The following is a 12,220-nucleotide window of genomic DNA, read 5'->3' as shown; positions in this document are numbered from 1 at the left end:
TTAAAGCTAATTATGATGACAGTAATATCAATGTAAAGATTAAGTAAAAGCCTATAAATTAAAATCCCCATATAGCCTATGTGTATTATGTACTGTGTTAATGTGGTCCTTATGAACAAAGTTTCCAGTGGAAAATGTTTTTACTGAGCTTTCCCACAATGACTGTCACACTCTGTCTCTAAGCATTGAGCTGAAGATTAAGTGATTACCATAGCAGCCAATGCAGGTATATCAGATTTTGAGGACACTGTCTGAATAACAAACAGATACAATTTCGATACTTACAAAATTACACTGTGGACAGTCAGTCCCAAAGATTAGATTTAAAAACTAAATCAAATATATGTGCAATGTTAGCAAAGTATCTTGCAGTTGTAATGTACTCCATATCTTAAAAAGTATATATATATATTTTTTTTTAACTGTACTTAAGATAAAAATTTGGAGATAGAATAATATTAATTACATAAAAGGCCACTTAAAGAGAGCATAAAAATTTTCAATGGGTTTATCTTGGCTTAATTTTAAAGAACCCTTGCCAAAAAGGTTCTTTGCTGTAAAAAAAAAAAAAAAAAAAAAAAATCAGCTACAATCAACTTGGATGTTTAAGTCATTTCAACTTAAATTACATTAAACTGACTTTTTTAAAAAAATACTGAATCTTGTATATATAACTTATAAAAGTCCTAATTTGTAAGTCGCTTTGGACAAAAGCGTCTGCTAAATGACTAAATGTAAATGTAAATAAAAAAAGAGCAATTAAGAATTGCTTAATTTTGATGAGTTAAAGCAATGTAACAACATGTGTTGTCATAACTTATATATATATATATATATATTTAACATTGTACTGTATATAAAAGGAGCTGCTTTATGAGCTGTTTAGTAAAATTTAATCAAAATAATAAGAATGTTTATTCATTAAAACTAAAACGGTCCAAGATCCGTAATGTCTTAAAGTGTTTTTCTGTTTAGTGACGAAAATCAGAGTCCAGTTGCTGTTTCTAGGCAAGACTCCAATTATTTGTGCTTTGCATAACTACTTTTTATACATTATCTATTTGTTAGAGATAAAATATATAATCCGCCATAAATATAATGTCACGAGCCTGTAATTACCTCCAAATGTATTGTGGTCTTTAATTATTGGGTTGTTTCAGTTTTAGACACAAGATATAATAAATACCAGATAATCCTTTTGTCTGTTTTCAGAAAGAAAAAGACAAGAATGACTGCAGATGGGCATTGTTTCTGAAAATGAGCTGAATATAAATAAACTACGGATTATTTACTTACTTTCATTTAATGACAGATTGAAATATAGTTGGATTTAGTAAGGAAATCATAGCTGTTAAAGGTAAAACTCTTTAAAGAAATACATTCTTACAAGGCTGAAATTTCTTGATCCATTTAGGACAACACAAATGGTAATTTCCCTGCAATGGGAAGCATGTGATTATGGAGGTGATCTTTATCTTGAGGTTGAAGAGTTCATCCGCTGTCTGTGGTGATATACAGTGAAAGAAGAAGAGTCTGTGTGATTAATGTTACCTGCTACTGCTGATGTCTTATTGAATTCCCGAGATGGTGCACTGCACAACCGCAGAAGTGCAAGTCACAGATCGAATCGCCATTAGTAATCACTCAGAACTGTGGAAAAAAGGGATGTACTGGAGCATATTTCAATATTTATCTGAAAATACTACATTAACTAAATACATGCACTTTGGTGCCCCATTGCTTTTTAAAATTAGTGGCACAAATCATGTTTTTTTAATTTATTTTTTTATAACTAGTTAGATAAAATATTATCTAACATACAATTAACCTATTATGAAAAGTAGCTCTTTTTTTAAACAATTGTTTATTTAAAAAATGTTTACTAATCAAGTAAATAATCTATATTAGTATCTTAGTTAATAATCTTCCACTTTTCACATTTTTACACAGATTGTAACTTGACTGGAAGTTATAGTAAAAAAAAGAAATGAAGACAATTTTTACATTTTTTCTGTTTAATTTTGATGTTTGACAAAGTTTAGCAACAATCCTCTATTCGTGGAAAGTGTCAGTAAAGACCAGTAAAACATGTTTGTTTTTTCATTCATCAGACCACAGCAATATGGAAGTCCTTATATGGTTGTTGTCCGTTTCCATGGCAACCGGTTACCCTGTGGCAGCTGCAACACAGAGTTTTTTGGCACTCCCCTGTTTAAGGAACCAACCAGGAATGTTTATATACTGATCTTCATTTAGCACAGACAGATTGCCAGATCTGATATTCAATATTCATCCAGCATGTTGACAGACTCTCGCATTGGTTGACAGGAGACATGAGGAGGTGTGTCGACACGATCAATGGTTACACAACATGACGCACATTAAATGGTTAGTTCACCCCAAAAATGAAAATTCTGTCAGTAATTACTCACCCTCATATTGTTCCAACCCCGTAAGACTTTCGTTCATCTTCAGGACCAAAAAAAAAAAAAAAAAACACGTAAAAAAAGTATTCTCGTCGCTTGATAAACTTATGGTTGAGCCACTGTACTGTAGTCTCTCAGATTTAATCAAAAAATATCGTAATTTGTGTTCTGAAGATGAACGAAAGTCTTACGGGGTTGGAACAACATGAGTGCGAGTAATTACTGACAGAATTGACTAGAGTACTCTTTAACATCTCTGACTGTGCTCTGCCAACACCAGACATTTGATTTTCATTGCTCAGTTCTGGGAAACACAACGAGGGTTTCTTGAATTAGGTGTGCCAGAATACCTGAGAGAACGAGTGGGGGGAGCTTATGCTGTCATATGGTGCCATGCAAATGAGTGTTATGTGATGTTTGCGTGACATGTAGATTAGGGTAAACATTGCTGTTAATAATCTAAAATAAAATGGATAGCTGGATGTTTACAGCAATAATAGGATGTGAAAGTTGGAAGGTTATACAGTGCAAACCCAACTTCCAAGAAACTGCCTGTCTTACATCATGTGCCTAACGTGATTTTGCGGAATAACATTGTTCAGGTTGTGCTGCTGCTCTGCGTGACTGAACACATGGTTATGACCCTCTGTTATAGCTACATATGACAATTTATCTGTTCAATAAAATAACTTACTCACCTGCTGAGCAATACAAACTTTTCTCTTTTTACGGATATGACGAGACACACGGGCGAGTAACGTATGTTCCCAATTTCCCGCGCAAACCATCCGGACATATTTTGGAAGAAGGATTGATGACTTATTTAAATCACAGTATTTAAAATAAATGTATATAATGCACCTTTAAATAAATGTTACTTAGAATTAAAAGTGCCTTTTTATAAAATGTTTTATTGTTTATTAGAATTATTTATTTATAAAAAAAATGTAATAGACATTGTTACACAATATTTGTCTCTTGGCTGCATTTATCGAGCTCAGCCATTTAATTCTGTTACCCAAATTATTGTAAGACAAATGAAGAAAAAAGATCAAATGAGATTTGAATCTACTTGTTCCTAAACTATATCCAGTTTTACAGCTTAATATAAGCTAAATTTGCAACCCTGTAGCATACATTTTTATTATTATGTTTTTAACTTTATACATTTATTATCTTATGTTTGAAAATAACTATTTTTTTTCTATTTAATTGTTTGATGTTTATTTAATGCATATTGCTGTCAAAACCACTCAAATCATTCATATTTGCCTATATTATTTTTTTATAATAATGGCTGCTATTATTATTATTAAATTGTATTTACCTTAATACTATAAAGGGCTTCATTAGGTGACACCAACAAAAGTAACTTTATCAGTTATAACTATATCAGTTATCTTAAATGTAACAACTACATTTTCACTTTTTCCATTGGCTGGGCTTTGCATTTCCCAGTTTGGTGGTCAAGAAGAGGTCATGTTTGTTTTAAGGCATACCTCATACCAGTGAGGATTCCAGACAATGTGATGTGTGACAACCTCTACATTCTACAACGTTATGAAATTATGGAAAGTTATGAAATTATGGAAATACGTATAAACAACATTTCACAACATTGTTATTGAACAAAGGATTTATAATTATATCCGATACAGAAAGAAGTCAAATAAACCTGTTGCAACCACTTACAGTAAATTAATAGCCTACTTTTGTTACATGAAATGAAATCATTGTAAGTGTAAACCTGTCTGTGGACATTACTTTGTCACACCATCGCTCACATTGTGCAACAGTGCAGACAAACAACATTATGTGTTCACATTTCACATGATCATACTTTACATGAGATACAATTTCATTTGGAAGAACTGCTGACAGTTAAAATGGTCCTCAACTGAAACTCGGCCAGAGCATAACTCTCATATTACAGACGGCAAAGTTCTTTGCCAAGCAACTCACCACAAAACGACACGATGCAATCTTTTTTTTCTTTACATTTTTGCAGTGTTCATGCTAGAGACAAAAATAAAGCTTAAAATTATCTTTTGACAGTAAGCATTGCCAAGTTCTTACATAACCCTGTTTATCATATAACTACCACCCTATTATTGCCCCACTTTATGAAAGAATGGTAAATCTTTTGTTACTGCATATACTGTACAAACAGACATTACATAACTTGCTTTCAAAGTGTATACTTGCAATCTAAATAGAAAGGAGACTTAGTCTAAAGGCACTAAAATATTTACGTGGCACGACTCAATCAAAACATGCAAAGGCAACAGGCCGCGGATAAGGAACATAACTCAAATGGTTCAGATAACTTAGGGAGATTATAGTCTTAAATCAATGCATTATGTGCTAATCACCTTGATCAGAAGTGACAAGACATGCAATGCGGATGTGCATTAATGTACAGGTCTCGACTTGTGCAGTCAGTATCGCTGCCAGAGACTGCCATCAAAAAGTTGGATCATATTTCCCACAAAGTTATGAATAAAATGTTTAATATAACTGGCAGGATAGTCAATGAAAAAAATTATACACAACTCATGAAAGACAATGTTAAAGATAAAAAAGCTTTATTGACACAAGTTTTGTGATCATAAGAACAAAAAATGTGGATGCAAAGCTTAACTAAAAAATAATAATTTAATTTTGTTTCCCAGTCACCCCTTCTTACGGGATAATATATTCGCTTTGGAAAACAATTATGGGCAAATGCAAGATATGAAAGAAATTGCATTTAACAAAAAGAACCTTTATTAAAGAGTGGAGCAAGACCAAAACTTGCAATTTACTTGTGAGCAGTCTGAATAAATAGATAGTGCACAAGAGAAGGAAAGCAACCAAGAGGGCTATGATAACATCATTTATCAAGACAACCCCCACTTTCCCTGAGGACCTTCATTTGAGTCCCACCCTGTTAAAACCACAGAATCTTTGTCTGTTTATTTTAGAATGGGCTGCAACTGCTGTTACAATTCCTATTACTTTTATTCCCATTACTCTGAACACAGCCATCAGCATTTTTCCTCATATATTATGTTCTTCTTCAAAGGTAAAGTAAAATTATTTATCTTAAATAGAACAAAAAAAAGAGAGAAAAGAAACTCAGAAAGAGTAGAATTTGGGAAGCTACGTTTTAGGAGCTGCAACATTCATTTTTGGATTTTCATGTCTGTTTGGTTTATTTTGCCTGGAGACATAATTGATCCTTTCTCACTAAATGCAAAGCACTTGAGGACACGTCGGGTTTAAACCCATTCCTTTTCCAACATTTAGCTTTTAAAATACCTTTGCGTCTCTGATGGTTTTCCCCTCTGACTAGAAAAGAGACCTGACCTCTTTGTATAATCTGCAATTACACATACATAGCCTGTGCTAGTCTATACAGATGACACAAAAGAGAACAGGAATATGACTATTTACAGACCATGGATCTCTCTTCTGCATCACTATAAATCTTTATAATATGTACATATTTTCATTGTCCATGAGCAGACTCAGTTGGCCTGAGCGATGCGGGAGTCTGAGCCGATGAAGTTGAGCATCGTCTGGACCAACTCTGGCAGATCGTAGTCGTGCTTCCAGCCCCAGTCATTGCGGGCGTTAGAGTCATCAAAGTTCATGGGCCAGCTGTCAGCTATGTAGACAAAAACAAGATCACACAATATTTTGCACCATTTATTTTACAAAAATGTTTGATGATGCGTCTGAGAGTAGATTTATTGGCTCATACCTATAGCCTGTCGTACAGAGTCAATCTCATATGTGACCTGAAGGTCAGGAAGCTGTTTCTGGACCTCATTTGCGAGTTCCTCTGGAGTGAAGCTCATGGCGTTGATGTTGTAGGTGCGCATACTGAGCGTTTCCGTTGGCGCCTCCATCACCTCCAGCGTGGCCCGCAAACAGTCATCAATGTACATCATGGGAAGCCGTGTATCTGGCTTTAGGTTGCACTCAAACTTGCCATTCTTGACGGCATCGTGGAAAATCTGCACGGCATAGTCTGGAAAAGCCAAAAGAAACAGACTTTCATGACTCATTGCTTTTTTTTTTGGCCAGCAGTCGCAGCTAGCTGTAACAGTAAAACAGTAACAGCTGTAAAACAACTTTTCAGGTTTTAACATGTGACTTTAGGCAGTAGGAGGTGTGGTTCAAATGGCTGGCTGGCATTGGAGCAGGCTATCAGTATATCTAAAAATACTCAAAGTGAACAACACCCCCGTTCTGAGCATGTGCCCGTTGCATAACCTCAATTACGAACACGACCAAGGTCATGTGGCAAAAACACAGATGGAGCAGTGTACCGTACCTGTTGTGCCACCGCCGGGCTGTGAGTCTGCAGAGATGATACCGGGGTATCTCAGACAGCGGAAGTCGAGGCCATAGCGGTGGTGGTAGTACTGCAGAAAATAACATTCTGAGTGACATAAGGCCCAGAACAGTACTGAAAATACTGAAATAAGGGTGACCCGTGTCTTACCTCTCCCATAAGCTCCGCGTGGACTTTAGAGACGCCATATATGGTACGTGGTCTCTGCACACAGAGGTCAGGAGTGGGGTTTCGAGGTGAAGTTGGTCCAAAGGCACCAATGGTGCTGGGCACAAAGAGCCGAAGCCCGTGTTCTGCTGCAATGTCGAGGATGTTGTGTAGTCCTACAGGGGAAAAAAAGAGAAAAAGATTATTTACATTTTCTGCCCAAAAGGAATCACAAGTTAAGCTATTGTAATAGTAAGATCAAAGTAGTTGAGAATAAATTTCTGTTTGATAGCTAAAAGAAATGGGAGGGGGGGGGGGGGGGGGGGGTGTCTAAATTACTATCAGCCACTAACAAAACATGGTAAGGCACTACATTGAGTTCAAGTTTTCTAAAGTCTTACCTGTGATGTTGACTGCTCGTGCCAGTGCCACATTAGATTCCCCGACAGCACTTAGAAGAGCACTGTAATGCACTAACCATGTGATTCTGTTATTTACTACAATCTCTCGCAAGTTCTTGTAGTCCAGAATGTCAGAGTAGATAAAGGGTCCTGTGTGGAAGAGGTTGAGAACTGTTAATCGACACATCAATACTTCTGTGATCTGTTAAGCTCTATGCTTTGAGTATTGTTTATTAAAAAAGTTTAACGGACTGATAAGGGAAAAACTTTATTTACGTTAATAAACTATTAAAATAAATGCTAGGAATGCAAATCAATTCTCTAAGTTACTAATTATAAGAGATTGTACCGAACAGGTCATTAACACCACAATTAACTTAATGAGCTTTTCTTTACTGATTTAAATTACTTTAACATGGAAATGATAAATGATCCCTTACAATAACTCTAAACTACATTTGGCAAACATCTGGTTTAAATGAATATGGTTTATGTAATGTAATAATAATAATAATAATAATAATAATAAGACAGAACCCACTAATAGAGTGCAAACACAAAATTACTTATCTAGTCTAATTAAATTATATATTAAGAAATCACAGCCTTTCATTTGAGATGAACAAAAGTCGTACCACTGTGAAATACGTTGCTTGGTGGTTTCCTGATATCTGAGAGGATCACATTGTTTTTTCCAAATCGCTTCCTATGAAACGGGAATAATTGTTTTATAAACGTTTTTTCATGTAAAACTTAAAATTAAGTGTTACACTTACAAATGCATCTATAATGCAAAATTGAACACATTTTTTCCATGTACTGTAACATACATACCTTAAGAGTTTAGCAAGCCCAACCCCTAGTTGCCCGAGGCCACCTGACAGAGAGAAAAAAATATTTTATTATCAAATATTATGCAAAAAACACAGTAGGGGAGTCAGGAGCCACCTTTCTTAAAAATAAACAAAAACATGGAGATCAACATGTGAGAATTACACAAGTCCCAACTTTTTAAATAAAAAAAATGCATTAATCTAGTCGTTTTCATACCTGTGATAAGAACTTTGGGGTGGTCCGTCTCAGAGAAGGACACAGAATGAAAGCTGGCATCAGATCCAGAGGTGACCTGACGCGGGGAAAAGCTAATGTTGCGTATCGCCACAGTCAGAGACTGACATCCACACGCAGGGGTCAGCAGGGCCTGCTTTGCCACCTTACTAAGGGCTCTGAAGACTGGCATACTCGGTTACCTGCTAAAACAAGAGGATAGACAGGCGTTGAGACATCACATAACCAAATGAATGAGTATTAAAAGAATAGTTCAGCCTAAAACGTGAACTGTCATCATTTGCTCAACATCGTGTCCTTCCAAACCTGAATGACTTTCTTTCTTCTGTGGAACAATGATGACAGCCTCAGTCACCATTCACTTTCAGTGCTTTTTCTTTTTCTCCATACAAAGGAAGTGAAAGGTAACTTCTTTCTTTCTTGTTCCATAGAAGCAAGTCATTCAGGTTTAATCTAAATATAAAAGCGTGTGCTATATTTGTATTAACATTTCGGGTCAAACATCGAACATATGTTTCTTACATCAGAGCTATTTCCAACTTAATCACATGAGGCTCCGAATAGCCGATTTACCCACGCAAAATACACCAGTATCCAAACAAAATTTAATGAACCCTAGTGTAATGCATCTCAAAGTTCATCCTTTTAAATTCATACAGTAAACTTGATAAAACAGTATATTTCCAGGTTGTCATCGTCGAACTTCTTACCTTGCAAATGTGAAAAGATCTAAAGGAACGAAGAATGTAATTTGAGCGTATTTATAGGGCCCCGCCTTCGGCGGCAGCCAATCAGCACGCAAGACCTGTGCGCGAGCGCTGCTCTGGCACCACGCCGATCACGGGGGGCAAGATGCCGAACACATCCTTCAATTCAACCTCTAAAGACTTCATTGTGCCAAGTTCTGCTCATGTTCCCCGTTTTACCGAACAATATCATGACACACAATCCGAGCCTTACTATCAGCCGGTTTGATCTTGAACGGAAAGGTCAGTCAGCCTTCAGGGAATTTAGATCAGTTTAGGATGTAAAATACTTTTTTAGACTGGCTTTTCCAGTCAACCCTGGGACTTAATTCTGGATTGTCTTGTTACACTGTTAATACTTTATCCTGGGTTAGTAATTAATCCTTGGTAGACATGCTTAGAGATTGTAAACCCCGTATTGAAGTTCTTGATTGCATATTTATTTGGGTAATACAGCTCGCGGCTCGTATTAATAAATGCTTGCCCATCTGTACCCAAAAGTCGCCACGTAGACACGCTCTGGTCTCTTTAAATATTCACATATCATACAGCCAATATAATACGCTCACTTCATAACCCACTGTGTCCGTTTGCTGCCGCTCTTCGACATTTTTATCCGTTTCACTCAGACATGGAGACCAAACTCTGCGGGTGAATATTTCATGAAATAAGAAGCACTGAGGATGATTGGTTGTCTGTTGCTAAACAACTCGCTGTTATCTAACACAGACTAGCGGCTCTGTGCGTGCCGTGTAGAACGTGAGCAAACTCACGACGACGACACCCTATGAATGAACATCTTAAAATAACGAGCACATCAGGATTTGGATATTCTATTTCACATGAACAATCGTATTTTGTCAAACACTAAAGGGGAGTCTTGCGATGAGATGATGAATAAAGAGGCTCAATCACCTCTTGAGCTTCATTATAGGCCTAACGTACAATCACATATAAGATATTTGCAGAGATCTTTAAGACAAAGTAATTGGATTGAAAGGTAAAAGCGATTCAACAGATAGGGTAAAATAAACAATGGCCTATAATGCATTTGATCTTTCTAGTCAAGGCCTTACGTATAAGGTTCTAATTTCAATCAATTTAAAAGCACAATGCAATAGATTTCAGTAAATGAATTCACTCACCTATTGACAAATAAGATTCAGAGATTTGGCAAAAAACGTGTTTTTCTGGTCTACGCGAGCAGCTTTCTTTATTTGGTTTTCCGTCACTGACGCTTCTTTCAGTATCTTCCAGTATTGCATCAGCCCGCCGAGGAGGATTTATATCCGCAGCACGAGAGGCTTTCAAGAGAAGCCGGCTGCGCTCTGATTGGCCAGCGCTGGAGGTGAGGTCCTGGCCACGCCCCCCTGACGTCTGTAGAACTGAAACATGACGACTGAGGGTCTTCTTCAGGGCTGCACATGTTCAACCCATAGGTTCAATCCACCTCTCACAACTAATGCAGTCAACGGGACCTTTGATTATGAGATGGGGGTGGAAAGTGAGCGAAAGAAGAATTCTCGTAGTAAAGATTGGGAGAGAACATATTCTGTATTCCGATATGGAGGACTAAACAAATAGTGACCCAATGACATTTTCTTTCACTAAATTTAGTAAGAAAATCGTTTATTCTTAAACATGTTAAATACTATTAAAGTCGACATGGAATCCAAATTGACCATGTCGATTCCATGTCCTGCACCCTATTTGTTAGCGCATATTAGTCTTGTGGTGAACAATGAATCCTTGCAAGTTAATACACAGAAACAGATTGTTTGCCGTGGTAATCTTTAATCGAAATCTGAAAAGTTACTTCCGGTCTGGAATGGCGTTCCTTTTCTGATGACGTCAGTTTGACGGCTTGGGTAGAAAACGCTTAACCACTCCCCTCAAACCGTCTGCTATGAGCAGAGATGGAGAGGAGGAGCGCTAAAGTAAAACCCTGCCCTCTGTTCAATATTCCGTTTCACTTGGAAATACGTCATAACACTGCAGAAAAGTCGTTTACAACTTCCGGTTCACGGAGACTTTAAAAGTCGGCATGAAACGGAAGTTTCGAGTGAAGGCTTCTCAAGCAAGAAAAAAAATTTAGGGCGGGACTTGATTTTGTCCATTGTGATTGATTGGATGGTTGTGGTTTGCTATTGCTGTGATGTCATGTGAGTGACAGGTTGCCCCGCCCTCACACCAGTAAACACGTCATCATAGAAGAGATGTCCTTGCAAGAGGGAGTGGAAGTTATTTTGATTAAAGATCAAAAGTGGATACATCATTTATAATAAATAAAACAATATTACTTTAAAACATAAGAATTGTCCATTTTGATTTCATGGTGATTTTAAACTTAAAAAAAATTTTTTTTTTACTGATTTATTTGTATAACATTAATAATTATAATTATTATTATAAATCTGTGAACACCCCTAAAAAGTATGTTTTGGCTCCTTTAGAAAAAAAATTTAACCTGAGCATAAGCTGTGAACAAAAATAATAGAGGAACGTTACCAGCATAAATCAGCCTTCCTTTTTTATTGTTGCTGCTATTTTCTGCCAATGCCTGGATGACAAGTCAGAGATATTACAGGTTATGCTCTGCCACACACCATTAATATGATTAAGTTTTCCTGTGATGCTTCAAGGCCATTTCCTCTCAAAACAATCAATCGAATCTTTACCCAGAAAATCCATTAAAATCTCAATTGCATCACTCCAGGTGTATTTATGAGGCTTCTCAATTTAAGAGATCAATACTTGGACAGAGAAAGGAGGACAAATCTTCCTCTTTCCACAAGGTTAAAAAGCATCTTCCGCAGAACAAAATAGTGAATGAGTAACTCAAAGTGACACACTTTTAGGCTTGGCGAGGGGTGTTTGCCAGAGGGGTTACTTCAGGTCTGCTACTGTCTCTGTGAACCTAATGTGTCTATTAGACATTATTTTTACAAAATTAAAAGCAAAATAAATTTAGCACATACATTATTTCCAGGCATTGCAAAGAAATCGTTACTTATGATCTTCACAGCTCAAGAGGTCACGTATAAGGGGCACTTGAAACTTGAGTACACGTATTAGGCCCGTCCCCCAGGA

General features: G+C 36.6%; 1 protein-coding gene across 3 annotated transcripts; it reads right to left on the bottom strand.

Moving 5' to 3' along the window:
• Positions 1-4,987: 4,987 nt before the first annotated feature.
• tdh (L-threonine dehydrogenase) lies at positions 4,988-10,433 on the bottom strand. 3 transcript variants are annotated; one of them, XM_082146890.1, is made up of 9 exons: positions 10,276-10,433; positions 8,367-8,569; positions 8,151-8,193; positions 7,952-8,022; positions 7,317-7,466; positions 6,919-7,091; positions 6,748-6,838; positions 6,172-6,441; positions 4,988-6,075 (listed from the first exon to the last, which is right to left on the bottom strand). In XM_082146890.1, exons 2-9 carry the CDS (start codon positions 8,554-8,556, stop codon positions 5,936-5,938), a joined length of 1,128 nt encoding a protein of 375 aa, XP_082003016.1. In that variant the 5' UTR covers positions 8,557-8,569; positions 10,276-10,433; the 3' UTR covers positions 4,988-5,935. The 3 variants fall into 3 exon arrangements, with proteins under 3 accessions (XP_082003016.1, XP_082003017.1, XP_082003018.1); XM_082146891.1 differs by having other exon boundaries at positions 8,367-8,566; positions 10,276-10,429; XM_082146892.1 differs by lacking the exon at positions 10,276-10,433 and adding an exon at positions 9,095-10,226.
• Positions 10,434-12,220: the final 1,787 nt, after the last annotated feature.

The sequence above is a fragment of the Leuciscus leuciscus genome, assembly GCF_965113295.1.
Source record: "Leuciscus leuciscus genome assembly, chromosome: 19".
Taxonomy (NCBI): domain Eukaryota; kingdom Metazoa; phylum Chordata; class Actinopteri; order Cypriniformes; family Leuciscidae; genus Leuciscus; species Leuciscus leuciscus.
Note: the sequence above shows the minus strand (reverse complement) of the source record. Positions and strands in the feature narration are given on the sequence as shown.